At 39.4% G+C, this 20,558-nt stretch overlaps 1 protein-coding gene across 1 annotated transcript; it reads left to right on the top strand.

The window, feature by feature from the left end:
- The first annotated feature begins 3,666 nt into the window (after positions 1-3,666).
- LOC107784103 (heat shock 70 kDa protein 15-like) lies at positions 3,667-9,542 on the top strand. The gene is made up of 10 exons (XM_016605176.2): positions 3,667-3,907; positions 5,169-6,384; positions 6,876-7,103; positions 7,229-7,324; positions 7,433-7,654; positions 7,960-8,154; positions 8,239-8,385; positions 8,463-8,612; positions 8,734-8,864; positions 9,073-9,542. The coding sequence occupies exons 2-10, from the start codon at positions 5,215-5,217 to the stop codon at positions 9,296-9,298; spliced, it is 2,565 nt and encodes an 854-aa protein (XP_016460662.2). The 5' UTR covers positions 3,667-3,907; positions 5,169-5,214; the 3' UTR covers positions 9,299-9,542.
- The last annotated feature ends 11,016 nt before the right edge of the window (positions 9,543-20,558 follow it).

Below are 20,558 nucleotides of genomic sequence, written 5' to 3' on the forward strand. Positions count from 1 at the left end.
ACCGGTCGGTCATCAATTCGGACCGGTTATCGATTTTTTCAAATAGAGTTTAACCGGTCCGGGCCCATCCGGTGAAATATTGAACCGGAACGGTTACGGGCCTAAGGGGCCGGGTTTATTTTTTATTTTTTGTATTTTGTATAACTATCGTAATTTATATTAATATAAAGTAAGAATATAAAACAAAAAATAATCTTATAAAAAGAGTGTTTGAATAAAGGATGCAAAGGCTTTAAAATTCTTATATTTGAATATTTCATTAAAAATTTAAGATAATAGAATACAATGAAGATGGAAAAAAATTGCACTTATAATTTGCAAGTTCTTTTTTTATTTCAAACTTGCAAACTAAAGTTTACATTTAACAACAACTAAATTAACGAAAAAAGAGTAAATTCAAAGTTTAATTATTAAATATAAAATTATAAATCCAGAACTTCAAAGGTTTTGCATTGCCTTAGTAAGTTCTTCATAATCAATATGAACTTCTTGGCCTTCTTCTGGAGTTTTAACTTCAAAGGCTTTCATAGTTTCATTTTAAATTTTTATTGCATAACAATACTTTAAATTAATCAAACAAACTAAAACATTAAGCATAAATACGTTTAATAATTTTAAAATAACACAAATTATTTCAAATCAACTTAAAATTTTAAATACGAATTCCTGGAGGACGCTCAAGACAACTCTTCAGATACCTCCTTAAACAGCCTGTGCCTTCCCACTTTCGACGAAGATTTAAAACTCGACCACAGTTCTTACATTTTACTTTGTGAACTTCTTCATTTTCTTCTACCACCTCAAAGTGTTCCCAAACATATGAGCGCACTCTAGAAGCACGGGGCATGATTTAACTTGAATTGAAAATTTGAGTTTGAGAAATGAGAGATGAGTGAAGAAATAAAGAAGAGGGGGTGTATTTATAATTTTTTAAAGGGCTAAATTAGTAATTACTAAAAGTGTTATTTTTTAAAATAATTGCCCAAAAAAGGGCTATTCTTGCATTGGGCAACAGTCAAATTGGAAGTTGACTGTTACCAACAATCAAATGAATTTAAAAAAAATAATCAGAAAATAGCCGTTGAACCGGTCCGGCCCGGCCCGGTTAACCGGCTCAACAGTAATTTTTCTTGATCGGGTTTGACCGATCCGGTTAACTGGTAATGAAAATGTAAACGTCCCAACCCCCAAACCCAGCCCTACCCGACCCCCCACCACCGATCCGGGTTAATGCCGTTCTGGGATGGTCCGGAACCAGGTCAACCCGACCTGTTAAACACCCTTAATAGAAACTAAGAAAAAGAAAATATGGAAAGAGGGAACAACGGCAAAGAGGAAAAATAAAATTTAAACTTGCACAAATGTGAGTAGAGTGCATATCGGTCATGGGCCTTGAGCCAGGCGTTGGGCAATTTGACCATGGCATCGACAATCACTTTGTGATTTAGGGTGCCATTCTTTCTTTATTTATTTTTTCGGAACGTTTTTACATGCAATACTAGTACATACACGAAGTTCTACCGAGCGACTGAGTGGCGTACTACCCCCTCTTATCAACATAGATCCACCCCTGGTCGTCAGACCTTACTATCTAATACGCCTTCCTAAGTTATTTTTCAACTTTAGTCTTATAAATTTAAAACTTATCAAGTGCTTCAGATTTCTCTTTTAAAAGGTATATATAACAATATCTTGAAAAGTTATCAATAAAAGTAATAAAGTATTTATGATTGGTCAAAGTAGGTGCATAAGGTTCACTAACAAGAATATCAATAATTTTCAAGAATTCAGAGCTCCTAGTGGAACCCTCTCCATTAACCTTGGTCATTTTGCCTTTAACACAATCCACAGAAATTTTAAAATCTTTTGTATCAAGAACAAATAAAATATTTTTTCTTTACCAATTGCTTAATTTTTCTTAAAAAATATGACCAAGACAACTATGTCATAACGAGTAAGACGTTTTACTCATAGCAGGCTTTTTGTGGAAAATAGTTTCAATATTACAGAAAAAATTTCATTCAACACATTTAAGCAATATAAACTATCACTTAAAAATAGCATTAGTAACAACATGTGAATCGCAAAAAAGTTTAATAAAATCAAGATGTAGCTTAAACGAATAACCAGGCTTGCCGAAAAGTGAAACAGAGACTAACTTTCGTCTCATAAACGGTACAAAATAGTATTTTTCTAAACAAATACTAGAATTATTTTGGAAAGATAAAATAGCAGTCCCTATAAAGTCTACTTTCACTTTTAGTCTATTGCCCCTCAACAACACTCATTTCAGCCTCTTTTGGTTCTATCTGCTTGCCAGGTCCTGCAAGTCATTGGTTACATGAATAATTATACTATTATCCAATTACGAGAAATTTAAAGGAACATCCACTAAATTAGTTTCAAAGCAGACAAAAGCCAAAAAAATTACTTGGTTTCTTTTTCAGAGGACAATCAACTTTCTTGTGACCTACTTATTTGCTATCCTAATACTTGATTTCTTTCTTAGTCACAACTCGAGGATTAATAGAATTATGAGATTGATCTTGGCTACCACTAGGCTTATTAACATGACCACTATAATCACTGGATAATGAGACTGAACCATGTTTCCTTTTATGGAATTTAGGTCTACCTTCTTTTATAAGAGGGATAATCAGCTGATCTAGACGAACTAACAAGGTTCACTATGCCCTCACCTTTATCCTTTCGGGTCCTGCCTTCCTCTACCACAAATAATGATAAGCTCATTAACACTCCACTTATCCTTTTGCGTATTACAGGTTGTCTTAAGCTGGCCAAACTACCCAGGAAAGGACCCCAAAAATTGATAAATAAGAAAATTATCAGTAATGGTCACACCTAATTATTGGCTTAGTAGCAATGCTAATCAATTTCATAATGTGATCGCGGAACACTATATACAAGGTCATACCTTATGATGGATAGGAAATTAATCAAGCTACCTATCTCAGCTTTATCAAATTCTAGGAATTTCTATCCAATGGCCTCGAAAAATCTTTTACATTTTTATTAGTCTTGATTGCACCTTTTATGCGATCAGAAATGGATCTCTTTATGCTCATAAGGCTCAATTTGTTATCCTTCATCTATTTCTCATATTTAGCTTTTTCATCAAGAGTGCTAGTAGTTGTAGGTTCAAGATGCAAATTTGAGGTCCATTAGGCCTAACATTATTTCAACATCTTATTTTCACTTATTGTAGTTGCTACTAGTAAGAGATTCAATTGAATTCAATTAAGTAGTCATGTTGTTAGCAACTACATAAGCAAGCAACACTAAAGTTAGAGAAAATCATTAACATGAATATATAAATCAAAAAGTCAAAGACATCTATTGCACCCTTCCTTTTGGTAGACGATGTAATTGTCTCCCCTTTAATAATCAAGGAGTTCAAAATATTCATTGTATCCTCACTTTTAGGCAAGAGATTCAAAATCTCTCCCCCATGTTATACAAAGTATTTTTTTTTTTTTTGGACAAGGCATACATCATGTGTCCTTATTTGTATTTTTTTCACAAAAGAAGGTTTAGAAGCCCAGTTTTAGATCCACGAACACAACAGAACCTGTGAACTAACCCTCAAGGCCCAATACCTACTTAGTCCAGAGTGCACACATCAGCTGTAGAAGAGTTAACACCTCTAGATACATCTAGGACCACTAGAAACCTCCCTTCAGCCAAAAAAAGGAAGAATATTTTTAGTAAATTATAAAATCGAAAATTCTACACAAACCCCAATTCTCTTGTTCCTCTTTATTGCTCTCCCTTAAACCCCTTTTATTTTATATCAGTATCCTCCGCTTTGGCTAACAAAAAATTCAATCGTACACACACGAAGTGCGTGGAACATAGATTCCAGAAGATTTTATTCTTCGTATTCAAGGTATTGTTTGAATCAGGAAACTCCGTTTCTCTCTATAACAATTTGCAGATCTATGATTTTTGTTTTTTCTACTTTTAGGAATTTGTTACCATCGATTGCTTGATTGTTCGTTGGCTTCAGATTTTTAGCTAGGGATGTAATATTATTGGTTAGATTTGACAATGTTCGCTTGTGATTCGCATGCTGCATAAAGTTTTTGCTAGGAGTTAACTAAATTTGTTGTCTGGTGATGCATACTGTTGTATAGCTTCATGAAGGCGTTATGATTGGTACAAAATTGTGTCTTTGTCCTTCTAATTCCTGCATTGCTGGTTGCTATTGCGAACTCTTTAATCTATAATTTAGAAAATTAGAAAAGAACAAATGGTAATTCCTATCTGCCTAATTCTTGGTGGGCATAGTTACCCGATATGTGCAATGCTAGTGGGAGATAGCAGGTACTGGTGGAATACTCGAGGTGCGGTCAAGTCGGTTTGGAGACCAGCGTCAAAATAATAAAGAACAAATTATAAAGAAATGAAGTAACATAGTTAAGTTTATTATCAAAGGTGCAAGATTGAAAAAGGGGGGATAGCAAATTCCTTAGGCTAGATAAAGTGGTGATTGTAATTTACTAGGTAGCCATTAGCCAGTCTCTGATTATTCCTCTATTCAATTAGTTCTTAACATTGAAGATTCCTTTCAGGGAAAAATGGAGCAGGCTAAGGTCTGCTTTAGATCAGTGCCTGACAAGTTTGTATAAGGCGTTCTAGAGAGTACCTTCTTTATAAAGGCTGAGTTTTGGGCGTGTTTTGTGTATTCCTTGATAGTAGATTCAAAAATCCTTGTTCTTGTTGGTTCTTTACCAATTGAGTCCCGGCTTGTTGGCATGTGGGCAAGCTCATTCATGCAGGAAAGTTTCCTTGGCAGGAAAATTAGTTAAAAATCATACTTGAACTTTGGATTCTGGGCAAATTAGGGGGAAAAAACGTTCATGATCTTTGAGTCCATGTTACTTTAGTCTGTTGATGTTTTGGGTTGCGCCAGCCAACTTATATTGCTCTCTTCAGTATATCGATTATTAACACATAGTGTAATTGCATTCCACGAAACCCAGCCATGAATGATCAACTTTCTTAGCTTTTCAATGAAAAAGTAATCAGTTTTTTCATGTTGATTTGAGAGCTATCATTTAAAATGCATAACTTCTTTCTGTGTAGATTTGTGTATGGTTCATGCTGGTGTTTTAGTTGATTTTATCTTGTCTTTTGATGTTGTCCAGGTACTTTGGTTTATTGTTGGATATTGAGTGATTGCAGCCAGCAAAGATGAGCGTGGTTGGTTTTGACTTTGGGAATGAGAGTGGTGTTGTTGCAGTTGCAAGGCAGAGAGGTATTGATGTCGTACTTAATGACGAATCAAAAAGGGAAACGCCAGCTATAGTCTGCTTTGGAGAGAAGCAACGGTTTCTCGGGACTGCTGGTGCAGCGTCAAGTATGATGAACCCAAAAAACACCATTTCACAGATAAAGAGGTTAATTGGGAGGCAATTTTCTGATCCCGAGCTGCAAAGAGATCTTAAGGCACTGCCCTTTTCAGTAACTGAAGGACCTGACGGATATCCTCTCATCCATGCACGATATTTAGGGGAAATGAGAACTTTTACACCTACCCAGGTTCTTGGAATGGTGTTTTCGGATCTGAAAACTATAGCAGAGAAGAATCTCAATGCAGCAGTAGTTGATTGTTGCATCGGAATTCCGATTTATTTCACTGATCTTCAGAGAAGAGCTGTAATGGATGCAGCCACCATAGCTGGCTTGCACCCTTTGCATCTAATTCATGAGACAACAGCTACTGCATTGGCATATGGTATTTACAAGACAGATTTACCTGAAAATGACCCACTAAATGTTGCTTTTATTGACGTTGGACATGCAAGCTTGCAAGTTTGTATTGCTGGCTTCAAGAAAGGCCAGTTGAAGATACTGGCTCATTCATTTGACAGAAATCTTGGTGGGAGGGATTTTGATGAAGCTCTTTTCCAACATTTTGCCGCAAAGTTCAAGGAAGAATACAAAATCGATGTTTTCCAAAATGCTAGGGCATGCATTAGACTTCGAGCTGCTTGTGAAAAGTTGAAAAAGGTCCTCAGCGCAAACCCTGAGGCACCTTTGAATATAGAGTGTTTAATGGATGAGAAGGATGTCAGAGGATTTATCAAGAGGGAGGAGTTTGAGCAAATCAGCATACCTATACTGGAGAGAGTGAAGAAACCACTAGAGAAAGCTCTTGCTGAAGCTGGGCTCACTACTGAGAACATTCATGCAGTTGAGGTTGTTGGGTCAAGCTCTCGAGTGCCTGCGATTATGAGGATTTTGACAGAGTTCTTCGGTAAGGAACCAAGGCGCACCATGAATGCAAGTGAATGTGTGGCCAAAGGATGTGCATTGCAATGTGCTATTCTCAGTCCTACCTTTAAAGTGCGAGAATTCCAGGTAATGTGGTTAGCCTTGCATTCTCTTGATTGATGTGTTTTCCATGGTCATATTGGACTCAGGGCTTTCAACTTCTTAATGTGTTGCAATTTCGTCGATAATCCTTATTATTTAAGTAGACACATTTAATATGTGAAGAAAAATATTGGTTTGATCTTTTCTTCATTTTATTTTGTTGTCTGAGTGCGACCTAATTTTTGCTTGGCTTGAAACAAGCATGAAAGTGAGGTAATTAGTGACGAATTACAAATAAAAAAGATAATAAATGACACAGTGGGAGGTAGAAGATATTGTTTTCTTGAAGGATGAAAGAAATGCACGATTTATCATAGAATGACCAAGATTTTTATTGAAGCAAATGTCAATTGTGATACTAATAACCTTTGATAAACGATTATGTTACTACTTGCACATCTGGCTCCAAGCAGAATAAATTGTGCTGATTTATAAGCGTAATAAATGTACTAATAGTTGTAGTTGGCTGATTGAAGGTTAATGAGAGCTTCCCTTTCCCAATTGCATTGTCGTGGAAGGGACCTGCTCCAGATGCACAAAATGGAGCTTTGGAGTATCATCAGAGCACAATTGTTTTCCCCAAAGGGAATCCGATACCCAGTGTGAAAGCTCTTACTTTCTACAGATCTGGCACGTTTACAATAGATGTACAGTATGCTGATGTCAGTGAGCTTCAGGCGCCAGCAAAGATCAGTACTTACACGGTATTTCATAGTTTCACTCACTAATTAGATCCTGTGTTTTCATCTATTAAAATAAATAGAAAATGGATCCTCTGGTTTCAGGTGAGTCCTTGGCTCACTTCGGTTTTCTTTGATCTCCTTGACAGATCGGACCATTCCAATCTGCAAAGGGTGAAAGGGCCAAACTAAAAGTTAAAGTACGCCTAAACCTGCATGGTATTGTCTCGGTTGATTCTGCCACTGTAAGTCCAGAAATTTGTGGTTTCTCTTCGTTTTTCCTTTTTATGTTGCAATTATTTAGTGAATGGAGAGACTATCATCTAATCTTATGGTTTTGGTCTGTAATTTAGCTTTTGGAAGAAGAAGAGGTGGAAGTCCCAGTTGTGAAAGAGGCAGTTAAGGAACCTGCCAAAATGGAAACAGATGAAGCTTCTGGTGATGCTGCTGCTCCAACTACATCGGAATCTGATGTAAATATGCAAGATGCTAAAGGAGCTGGGGATGCTTCAGGGGCTGAGAATGGTGTTCCAGAATTTGGAGACAGACCTGTCAAGATGGAAACAGATGCTAAGGTGACACGGCACTCTTTCATCTCTTCTCATTGCTGCTTGAGCTAGTTTATATTTCCTATCAGTCATATTTGGTTGTTTTTTATCAACTATGCATCTATTCAAATCGTCGGTATTTGATTTACGCATTTACTATTGGGAACGCATGGATGGGCTGGTGTTTACCTATATTTTAATTCTTGAAATGCATCAGTATAGTGCCTTTTTCACTTAATTAATGTTGGATAACTTATATTCTTCTTCTACTTCAGTGTATTAGCTCAAAGATGTCAGTAAAGCTTAGCATTTATGTTTTCATTTTCTTGCAGGTTGAAGTCCCTAAGAAAAAGGTCAAAAAGACATCTATACCGGTGACTGAGATTGTTTACGGAGCAATGGCAGCTGCTGACGTTCAGAAGGCTGTTGAGAAAGAATTTGAAATGGCTCTTCAGGACCGTGTTATGGAAGAGACAAAGGACAAGAAGAATGCTGTTGAGGCCTATGTTTATGACATGAGGAATAAGGTATTTGATGGCCTTATGGTAGTTGTATGAAAACATGTGATATGTTACTGAATACTGACTGGTCTCCCTTCTTAATATATCCAGCTTTCAGATAAATATCAAGAGTTTGTAATTGATTCTGAAAGAGAACAATTTATTGCTAAACTTCAAGAAGTGGAAGATTGGTTGTATGAAGATGGAGAGGATGAAACTAAGGGTGTTTATATTGCCAAACTTGAGGAGCTTAAAAAGGTTGGTGTTTCTTGAATATCCTATTTCCCTTGTCCTTTTGGAATGTATGGAGCTGATTTAGTGTGGCGAATCTGCAGCAAGGTGACCCGATTGAGCAACGGTACAAGGAATACACGGAGAGGGGTTCTGTGTTTGATCAATTTGTTTATTGCATAAATAGTTACAGAGAGGCGGCAGTGTCAAATGATCCTAAGTTTGATCACATTGATTTAGCGGAGAAGCAGAAGGTGTGCACATATCTGCTTAATATTGCTATTTGCCTTTTCTTTTCTTTTCTTTCATCATATGCTCGCCCCTCTTCTTCCTGAAAATCTGATTTGATGTTTATGTTTCGCTTGCACTTCCTAGGTTCTGAACGAGTGTGTCGAAGCTGAGGCTTGGTTTAGAGAGAAAAAGCAGCAGCAGGATGTTCTTCCGAAATATGCCAACCCTGTTCTTCTGTCGGCTGATGTTAGGAAGAAAGCAGAGTCACTTGATAGGTACTGTTGACTACTGAATCTATTTTGCTATCAGTTTAAAAATATAAATATTTGCGCTAATTGTACTGCAAAGGCTTGGTTGGCTAGTTGCTATATCTGTTTTGTCTGCGTAAGGCCGGCCTTCTTTCCTTTTTCTTCCTTTTCCTTGCTTTGCGCTGCTGATTTGTTATTTGATTTGTTATTTACAAGGTACTTTCTGTCTCTACAGGGTTTGTAGGCCTATAATGACAAAGCCTAAGCCGGTAAGGCCAGCAACTCCTGAAACACCATCATCTCAACCTCCTCAAGGAGGTGAGCAACAACCTCAGGGTGCAGAGAGTCCTAATTCAGGAAATGCAAATGCAACTGAGGGTGCCAGTGCTGGAAGTGAAGTACCACCTGCTACCGAGCCAATGGATACGGACAAATCTGAGACTGCCCCAAGTGCTTCATGAGTTAAGTTGATGGTTTGATCTTCAGATATTTTTTGAAGGCAAAGACTTGGTTCGATTTGTATTGTTTTGCATTTTAACCATATCTTTTTGAAGGGTCTATACCGATCAACATTTTGTCTTTAGATTGTTGTGATCAATTTCTTCCATTTATATGGCCTGTCTTGTTATATTATTGATACCGACTCTCTAAAATCCTGCTTTTCAGAGGATTTTAAAGAAATTCAATTGCTGTTGTTTTCTCCCACATCTCTTCACTAAGTGAGATTTTCTGAGTCATATGGCTCCTTGTAGCTAGAATATATTAGCACTTTACCCTTTATAAAGATAAAAACAAAAACTTTGTCAAATAGCTAACTTTTTTTTTCTACTGAAACCAATCAAATTTAAATAAACTATAAGTCATATACCATAATACAAATAATCGTAAATCAGAATACAAACCATGTCATTTTTCCTTGAATGAAGAAAGTAATGTTGTGTCATGAAATGTTAAAAGAAAATTGGAAACTCAACTTTCATAAAAAAAATTTCATCTTCAACTCAATTATCTTGCGAGTGCCTACTTTAAATTTGCGAAGGAAGAACTAGAAAAATTTCATGACTTTGTATTTTTCAGTTTCAATTGTATACTTTCCATAAATAGACGGCCCGTTATTACCCTATCTTTTTTCTGCAATGTTGTCTCATTGGAAATGGCTTGGAGGAAGAATGAGCTTATACTTGCGCGTAGTATGATAATCAACTTGTACTCGTTCAGGAGATTGTGATTCTTCCTTTAGAGTATTGCCAAACCGAAAATATTAGGATTTATAGGGTGTGTTTGGTATGAAGAAAATGTTTTCCAATTTTTTCATGTTTGGTTGGTTTAAATATTTGGAAAACATTTTCCTTATGAACTCATTTTCCTCCAAATGTTTTCCTTATCAAGGGAAAACATTTTCCAAAATTTCTTCTCAACCTTCCCCACCCTATTCCCCACCCTCACCACCCCACCCCACACCCCCACACCCACCCATCTAACCCCACCCCATGCTTACCAACCCCACCCCCTCTCTTAGAAAAAAAAATTTGCTTTTTTTTTTTGTAATTTCAAATTTCTGTTTTTTAGTTTTTCTGCAATCTCCCCCCCCCCCCCACTGCCCCAAACCCGCACAATTTTTTTTTATTTTTTTACTTTTTGTTTTGTAATTTCAAATTTCTATTTTTTCATTTTTCTGCACCCATACCCCCTCCCCCGAATTTTTTTTTTTTTATTTTATATATTTTCAGTTTTAGTTTTTTCATCTTTCGGTTTATATGTTCGAAATTTTACAAGCTCCAAAGTTATGAGTTCGAAGGTTTATGTGTTTGGAAGTTTACGCGTACCAAACACCGGAAAATGAATAAGATTATTACTTGTTTTCCAAGAAAATATTTTCTTGGAAAATATTTTTCACGGAAAACATTTTCCGTTATACCAAACACACCCATAATATATAGGAATTTTGTTCGTAGGAAGTGTAGCAGGCTCATCATGAATGTTTTAGGATTGGTTGATATATTTGGATGGGTCCCGAGGGGCTCGGGTGCATTTCGGACGAGGTGCAAATCATTTCATATTTTTGGGGAGACATGTTCTGATGTTTTTGCACCTGCGAAGGTCTGACCGCAAGTGCGAGTTTGCAAATGCAGACTTGGGATGCAAAAGCGAAGCTGGGCCGGAGGAGGCAGGGACCGCAGATGCGGAAGGTTTGGCGCCGAAGCGAGGCTAGATACCCTGTTATCTCTTGGCAATGTTTGAAGGTCCTGCAAGAATGGTCGAGACAGAACAACAAAGTCAAGCGATTACTTAAGCTTATCAACCTCAACTTAGGATGTAAAGCAAAATTTTCCTTATCTTGGGCAATACTCCAAACAAGAATTATCTGTTCGGATCTTGGTTAATGACGGTCTGTATATTGATTTTGACTTAGGATCTCTGTATAAAAGGTAGTTGTATTGTTGTAATGGTTGGACTCTTTTTATTTGTTTTTGGAATGAGCGAAGACCAATTCCTTTCGACCTATAAAGATATAGAAGAGGTGTAGTACGTTTTTGAGCTGAAGAACATGTGAAGGTTGGATACAGAATAATACGTGAACGGCCAAGATTATTTTATTTTTTATCGGCATTATCATCACTAGATCCAACACTTGCGCTGATGAATGTTTGCAATGAGCACGAGACTGTAAAGACAAATTAATGATCTTAATAGTTGACTAATTGACACTGTATAAGCAAGAAAAAGATTGACGAAAATGGAACACGAAGTACAAAGGAAAGGAACTACGTTTGTTGCTTCGCCTTTCAGAAGCACGAACTTCTACCGTAAGAGATTTGATATTTGAATTTTGAATCAAATTATTATTTTTATGTTAAAAGAAAGAAACATAGCAACAGCCAAAATTTCCTTTATTGTATTTTTTGCCACAAAAAAAGAACGTTTTCAAACTCTTTAACTAACAGGGCTGGCAACATGAGTTGAACGGAAAAATGTCCGGGAAATAATTGGCCAGATTTACTATTTATTGATATTCACTTTTGGGGCCGCTATTGAAGTTATACCTTAATTGCACAAAGATTTGTAAAATTTCCTCACGGGATTTGAAGTTCTTCCATCTCTTCAATACAACTTTAAAATTGGATCTGGAATTCTTCTGTCTTTCTAATGCAACTTGAGAAAAATCGGATCATAAGTAGTTCTATTTATTCAATGCAATTACAGAAACCAGATTTTAAGTTCTTCTATCTTTTCAATGCAACTTCAAAAAATTCGAATTTGAAGTAGTTTTATTTCTTCAATGCAACTTCATAAATCGAATCTTAAGTTTTGAAAGATAAATTATTCGTCGAATTTCAACAATCTAACACATGATTCAATGCCTAAATCTACTCCAAATGAGCTCAAATTTGATACATAACTTTCAAATATCATAAAGAACAAATTTCAATCTATATATATCTATATATATATTAAAGGAATAAAGTTACCATATATAATTAACATTGTGGTAAAGCCAAGTGGCAAGCTAATAAATGCCAATAATATATGGTAACTTTATTCTATATTTGGCTATGCTAGTGTCACGACCCAAAAATCTTAACCTATCATGATGGCGCCTATCTCAGTATTAGGCAAGCCGACAACATCAATAACCCACGATTTTTTTTAAATTTAAAAACGTAACGTTTAATACAGTACCAAAAATTTAGAAATTTCCGATACAACACTCCCAAAACTTGGTGTCACTGAGTACATGAGCATCTAATGTGAGTACAAGTCTGGAAAATACGGTCTATAATAGTCTGAGACCAAATACAGTAAACAAGGAGATAGAGAAGGAGAGACAAGGTCTGCGGAACACGACAACTACCTCAAAATCTCCTGAAAATCAACTGCGCGAATGATCAACACCCGCTAAGTTCAGAAACACCTGGATCTGCACACAAAGTGCAGGGTATAGTATGAGTACAACCAACTCAGCAAGTAATACTAAAAACTAAGGAACTGAAGATAATGACGAGCTACACAGTCATAGTTCACTTTCAATAGTTCCAGCAAAGAATAGACATGCTTTCAAATCCGGCAGTTTAAGTCAGATCAATTTATACAGTTCAATTTCAAGTAATCCGGATATAAATTCTTTCAGAGATTTCACAACAATGACAGATGGCAAATAAGTGCAACAACAAATGCAAAGCAAGTACAGCCTCTCAGGCAACAGCCTCTCAGCTCATCACAACAGCTCAACCACTCGGCTCTCAGCCCTCAACACTCACACGCAATGGGTACCCGCGCTCACTGGGGGTGTGTACAGACTCCGGAGGGGCTCCTACAGCCCAAGCGCCATAATCTGCACGGACAACTCACGTGCTATAATATCCTGTACGGACAACTCACGCGCCATAATATCCTTACCTCACCGACAGGCCATCGGCCTTACTCAGTTCTCAACCTCTCAAGTCTCTCGGGCTCTCAGAAATTACAAAGATCAGCCCAAAGAAAGATAACATAGTATATCAACAAATATCCAGAAAGACTGAGGTATAATACGCAAGAAAAATCATGACCGAGTACAAGACATCAATTAGCAAATAATTCAACAAGGACGCGACCTCTACGGGTCTCAGCAGTACTATAACATAGCCTAAGCATGATTTCTAACATGATTTATAGTCAAATTTCTTCAACACATAGAGATCATATAGTTAACAATAAATTATTCAACTTTACAGTTTTTCGGGACGGACCAAGTCACAATCCCCTCGGAGCACGCTCACACGCCCGTCACCTAGCATGTGCGGCACCTCCAAAATAATCACATGATACCAAAATCCGGGGTTTCATACCCTCAGGACCAGATTTATAATTATTACTTACCTCAACCCGTGTAATTATTTATTCCGCTATGCCCTTGCCACGAGAATTAGTCTCCGAAAGCCTCGTATCTAGCCACAATTAATTCGAATCAGTCAATACAAATTATTGTAATTAATTCCATAAGGAAATACTAATTTTTTTCAATAAAATCCGAAATTAACTCAAAAATCGCTCGTAGGGACCATATCTTGGAACCCGAAAAAAGTTACAGAATATGAATGCCCATCCAACCACGAGTCCAACCATATAAATTTTACCAAAATCCGACACTAACTCGACCCTCAAATCTTCAATTAAAGTCTATGAAGATTTCTACTATTTTCAACCCAATCCTTACCCATTTGAACTTAACAATCTTTCCACAACCTTATTGGTATGTATATATGATACTCTACGCCCAAAAATCATACTATTAATCACCCATCTTTATTCCAAATCCGAAATTAAAGAATTAGGGAAAGAAATTCTTACCTCTTTGAAGCCCTAACAAGATCCTTGTGAAATCTTCAAACCTTGAACAAGAATTGATGGATAAATCACTAAGTCTTCACTTTCTCTCCCTAAAATGCTCTCACCCCTCTCTAAAATATCATATTTTTGGCTAAAAAATAAGCTTCAAGGGCTATAAATCGAAGTTGGGTCGGGTAAAAAATTAGAAAGAATGGAAGCTCCGACGCAGTTATGCGATCGCATAACAGGTATGTGGTCCGCATATCCGCAGCATAAATTGGCCTCCAAAGCTGGGCGTTACTGACCCGGTCTGCGGTCATTATGCAGCCCGCATACTTATTCTGCGATCGCATAATGCACCGCAAAATAGGTCTGCGGTCGCATAGTGCATCACGAATTTTTCTCAAATCTTGCCCCTCTCCTGATCCACTTTGCGACCATTATGCGGTCCGCAGAGTGATTCTGCGACCGCATAGTGGTCGCAGAAATGACCATTTTCCGACAAAATTTTCCTTTACACATCGGTGCATTGTTCAACCCAAAAGCTCGCCGCGAGAAATTTCTATAATATTTGTACTAATTGATCTACCTCGGCACTACCAAACCTTAATTTCCTAAGCAAAATTTCTCCGGGGTCGTTACACATAAGTTAACATCCGGTCAACCTTTTCAACTTAAATTCTAAATCTTGGAACTAAGCGCTCTAAATCATTTCAAAACCTCACCGAAATCAAACCAATTACCCCGACAAGCCAAATAACAACTGTAATTCATAATTTGAGCAGTAAATTGGGGAACGGGATTGCAATAGTCAAAACGACCGGCCGTTTCGTTACATTCTCCCCCTCTTAAACAAACATTTATCCTCAAACGGGCTTAGAATCATACCTGGAGTCTCAAATAGATATGGATATTTGCTCCGCATCTCCTGCTCAATCTCCCAAGTAGCTTCTCCGACTGGTTGGCCTCTCCACTGCACCTTCACCGAAGCTATGTTCTTTGATCTCAACTTTCGAACCTGTCGGTCTAAAATGGCCACCGGCTCTACATCATAAGTCAAATTACCGTCCAGCTGCACTGTACTGAAATCCAAAATATGAGACGGATCCCCGACATACTTTCGGAGCATGGATACATGGAATACTGGATAAACACCTGATAGACTAGGTGACAAGGCAAGTTCAAAAGCCACTTCTACAATTTTCTTAAGTATCTCAAAAGTCCCAATATACTGAGGGCTCAACTTGCCCTTCTTCCCGAACCTCAACACACCCTTCATGGGTGAAATCTTGAGCAAAACCTTCTCCCCAACCATGTGAACAACATCATGAATCTTCCTGTCGGCATAACTCTTCTTTCTAGACTGTGCCGTGCGAAGCCGTTCCTGAATTACTTTAACCTTCTCTAAAGAATCCTGAACCAAGTCAGTACCCAATAGTCTAACCTTACCCGGCTCAAACCAACCCACCGGAGACCGACACCGTCTCCCATATAAAGCTTCATACGGAGCCATCTGAATGCTTGACTGGTAGCTATTATTGTAAGCAAACTCCGCGAGTGGCAGAAATTGATCCCAAAACCCCCCAAATCAATGACACAAGCGCATAGCATATCCTCCAATATCTGAATAGTGCGCTCGGACTGTCCGTCCGTCTGAGGGTGAAATGATGTACTCAACTGAACATGTGTGCCCAATTCTCGCTGTACTGCCCTCCAAAACTGTGATGTAAACTGCGTGCCCCGATATGAAATGATGGACACTGGTACACCGTGAAGGCGAACAATCTCGCGGATATAAATCTCAGCCAACCGCTCCGAAGGATAATTAGTACCAACTGGAATAAAATGCGTGGATTTGGTCAACCGATCTATAATCACCCAAACTGCATCAAACTTCCTCAATGTCTGTGGAAGCCTAACTACGAAGTCCATGGTAATACGCTCCCATTTCCACTCCGGAATTTCAAGTCTCTGAAGTAATCCTCCTGGTCTCTGATGCTCGTACTTTACTTGTTGACAATTTAAACACCGAGCTACAAACCCAACTATATCTTTTTTCATTCGCCTCCACCAATAGTGCTGCCTCAAATCCTGATATATTTTCGCGGCACCTGGATGAATAGAGTACCGCTAACTGTGAGCTTCTTGGAGAATCAACTCGTGCAAACTATCTACATTAGGCAAACATAGCCTACCCTGCATCCGTAATACACCGTCATCTGCAATAGTGACTTCCTTGGCATCGTCGTGCTGAACCGTGTCCTTAAGGACAAGCAGATGGGGATCATCATGCTGGCGCTCTCTGATGCGATCATATAAAAAAGACCGAGAAACCACACAAGCCAAAACTTGATTCGGCTCGGAAACATCCAATCTAACAAACTGGTTGGGCAAAGCCTGAACATCCAATGCTAAAGGCCTCTCTGCTACCGGTAAGTATGCTAAGCTGCCCAAACTCTCCGCCTTACGACTTAAGGCATCGGCCACCACATTGGAATTTCTGGGGTGGTAGAGAATGGTAATGTCATAATCCTTAAGCAACTCTAACCATCTTCGCTGCCGCAAATTAAGATCCTTCTGTTTAAACAAATGTTGTAGACTCCGATGATTTGTATATACCTCACACTGGACACCGTACAAATAATGCCGCCAGATTTTTAAGGCATGAATAATAGCTGATAACTCAAGATCGTGGACTGGATAATTCTTCTCATGTAACTTTAACTGTCTGGATGCATAGGCAATCAGACTACCGTCTTGCATAAGTACTGCGCCGAGACCAATACGCGACGCGTCACAATATACAGTATACGACCCTGAACCTGTAGGCAACACCAATACTGGGGCTGTAGTCAAAGCTGTCTTGAGCTTCTGAAAGCTCTTTTCACATTCATCCGACCACCTGAACTGAGTACCTTTCTGGGTTAATTTAGTCATAGGCAATGCAATAGACGAGAAACCCTCCACGAAGCGACGATAATAACCGGCCAAGCCGAGAAAACTCCGAATCTCAGTAACTGAAGATGGCCTGGGCCAACTCTAAACTGCCTCTATTTTCTTCGGATCCACCTTAATCCCCTCACTGGACACTATGTGTCCCAAGAATGCTACCGAACTAAGTCAGAACTCACACTTAGAGAATTTGGCATAAAGTTTCTCCTCTCTCAGCCTCTGTAGTACAATACTCAAATGCCGTGCATGCTCCTCCTGACTACGTGAGTACACCAGGATATCATCAATAAATACTATAATAAATGAGTCAAGATATGATTGAAATACACTGTTCATCAAGTGCATGAATGTTGTTGGGGCATTGGTTAGCCCAAAAGACATCACAAGAAATTCATAGTGGCCATAATGAGTTCTGAATGCTGTCTTTTGAATATCCGAATCCCGAATTTTCAATTGGTGATACCCAGATCTCAAATCAATTTTGGAGAACACCCTCGCTCCCTGAGGCTGGTCAAATAAATAATCAATACGTGGCAAGGGATATTTATTTTTGATTGTAACTTAGTTCAACTGCCTATAATCGATGTACATTCGCATAGTGCCATCTTTCTTTTTCACAAACAGAACTGGTGCACCCCAAGGTGACACATTAGGCCTAATAAAACCCTTTTCAAGGAGTTCCTGAAGTTTCTCTTCAATTCTTTTAAATCAACTGGTGCCATACGATACGGAGGAATAAAAATGGGTTGAGTGCCCTGCACTAAGTCAATACCGAAATCAATATCCCTGTCGGGTTGCATACCCGGCAGGTCCGTAGGAAATACATCAGGAAAGTCTCTTACTACCGGTACTGAATCAAGAGTAGGAGTATCTGCATCAACATCTATCACAAAATCCAAGTATGACAAACACCCCTTCCCAACCATACGTTGGGCTTTCAAATAAGAAATTAACTTACTAGGAACAAAATCTAGAGAACCTCTCTACTCAACCTTTGGCAACCCCGGCATGGTCAATGTCACAGTTTTTGCGTGACAGTCCAGAATAGCATGACATGGAGACAACCAATCCATACCCAGGATTACATCGAAATTAACCATACCGAGTAATAAAAGATCAACCCTAGTCTCCAGTTCCCCAATAGTTACCACACACAACCGATACACACGGTCCACAGTAATAATATCACCCACCGGTGTAGATACACTAACATGTGAAACTAAGGACTCACATGGCATATCCAGATAATGGAGCAAAATACGATGATACATATGAATAAGTAGAACCAGGGTCAAATAATATAGAAGCCTCCATGTGGCACACTGAAACAATATATGTGATCACTACATCTGAAGCAACATCATTTGGCATGGCAGGAAAAGTATAGAATCGGGCCTGACCGCCACCTGATCGGCCTCCCCCTTTTGGGCGACCCCTAGTTGCCTGACTCCCACCCCGAGCTGGTTAGGCGGGTGGTGTAACTGCTGGTGCCGTTGGTCGAGAACTCTGCTGTGGAGCCCCACTCAACAGCCTAGGACAATCTCTCTTGAAATGACCCAATTCTCCGCACTCGAAACAACCCCTCCTCTAATAGAACTACTGCTCCTGATAACCCAAAGAATTACCTGTAGAAGCCTGAGCGGACGAGGCCTGATGAGAACTCTGCGCTGGTAGTGCACTGAATGAAAACTGGCCTGAGTGAGCACTATAAAAACCATGGCTAGCTGATGCACCATGATGAACTGGACGACCCGCTTGAGCGTGTCTGTAAGAACGGCCCTTACCACGGTAAAACTGACCCCCTGAAGGAACACCGCTGAAATCACCAGAACCACGAGGCCTATTTGCCTCCCTTTCAATCCATTCCTGGTTGCGAACCATCTCAATCTGATGAGCAATGTCAACAACCTCGTCGAAAGTAGCACTAGACACTCTCTCTCTAGTCATGAGTAATCGCAGCTGAAAAGTAAGGTCATCTATGAACCTCCTGATCCTTTCCTTGTCTGTAGGAATCAACCAGATAGCATGACGGGCCAATTCTGAAAATCTCATCTCATACTGCGTCACAGACATATCACCCTGACGAAGTTGCTCAAACTACTTGCGCAGCTCCTCTCTGCGGGACTGAGGTACAAACTTCTCCAGGAATAGACCGGAGAACTAGTGCCAGGTAAGGGGTGCTGCACCAACCAGCCTACACCTCTCGTAAGACTCCCACCACCTGAAGGCAGTCCCAGAAAATCGAAAAGTAGTGAATGAGACCCTACTGGTCTCCAGAATATCCGCTGTCCGAAGCATCCACTGACACTTATCCAGAAAATCCTGAGCATCCTCTGACTCAGCACCGCTAAAAGATGGAGGCCGAAGCCTCTCAAATCTCTCAAGTCTCCTCTGCTCATCATCTGCCATAACAGGAACTACCGGGGCCTGAGCAGCTACAACCGACTGGACTGGTAGTGCCCCCGGTATTTAAAGTCCCTGTACTACCTAGTCTGGAGTACGGGCAACAGGGGTATGAGTACCTCCCCCGGCCTGAGAAGCGGCAGGTGCGGCCTAAGCCGAAACCACCTGAGCCAGACCAGTGCAAACTGCCAATATCTGGGCCAAAGTCTCTTGAAGGCCTGGAATCTCAATGGGCACAGCTGGTGCCTGAGCTGATCCTGTCGGCTCAGCTATATCTGGAATCTGCTCCTGAGCTGGAGCAACTGGTGGTACTACATGTGCTGGTCCAACTGTGGTACGAGCTACACCTCGACCTCGACCTCGACCTCGACCCCGGCCTCTACCACGGCCCCGGCCTCTCGCGGCCCTAACTGGTGGCACTGGTGGTTGACCGTCCGATCCGGTAGTACGTGTCCTCACCATCTGTGAGAGAATAGATTAACAGAAATTTAGTTTCCGGAATCAAAAAATTTGTACGACGGAATACAAGAAAGTGAAGTTTTCCTACGGTTTCTGCAGCCCCTCGAAGATAAGTACAGACGTCTCCGTACCGATCCGCAAGACTTTACTAAACCTGCTCATGACTCATGAGACCTATGTAACCTAGGCTCTGATACCAACTTGTCACAACCCAAAAATCCTAACCTGTCGTGATGGCGCCTATCTCAGTACTAGGCAAGCCGACAACATCAATAACCCACGATTTCCTTTAAATTTAAAAACGTAACGTTTAATACAATACCAAAAATTTAGAAATTTTCGAAACAACACTCCCAAAACCTGGTGTCACTGAGTACATGAGCATCTAATGTGAGTACAAGTCGGGAAAATACGGTCTATAATAGTCTGAGACCAAATACAGTAAACAAGGAGATAGAGAAGGAGAGACAAGGTCTGCGGAACACGACAACTACCTCAAAATCTCCTGAAAATCAACTGCGCGAATGATCAACACCCGCTAAGTTCAGGAACACCTGGATCTGCACACAAAGTGCAGGGTATAGTATGAGTACAACC

The sequence above is a fragment of the Nicotiana tabacum genome, chromosome 15, assembly GCF_000715075.1.
Source record: "Nicotiana tabacum cultivar K326 chromosome 15, ASM71507v2, whole genome shotgun sequence".
NCBI lineage: Eukaryota > Viridiplantae > Streptophyta > Magnoliopsida > Solanales > Solanaceae > Nicotiana > Nicotiana tabacum.

What these genes read in the sequence shown, in the direction of transcription:
- LOC107784103 (XM_016605176.2), top strand. Translation starts at nt 5,215, where the DNA reads ATGAGCGTGGTTGGTTTTGACTTTGGGAATGAGAGTGGTGTTGTTGCA. An exon ending in TCTCGGTTGATTCTGCCACT is followed by an intron (nt 7,325 to 7,432) that starts GTAAGTCCAGAA and finishes TCTGTAATTTAG; the next exon opens with CTTTTGGAAGAAGAAGAGGT. An exon ending in AAAGCAGAGTCACTTGATAG is followed by an intron (nt 8,865 to 9,072) that starts GTACTGTTGACT and finishes CTGTCTCTACAG; the next exon opens with GGTTTGTAGGCCTATAATGA.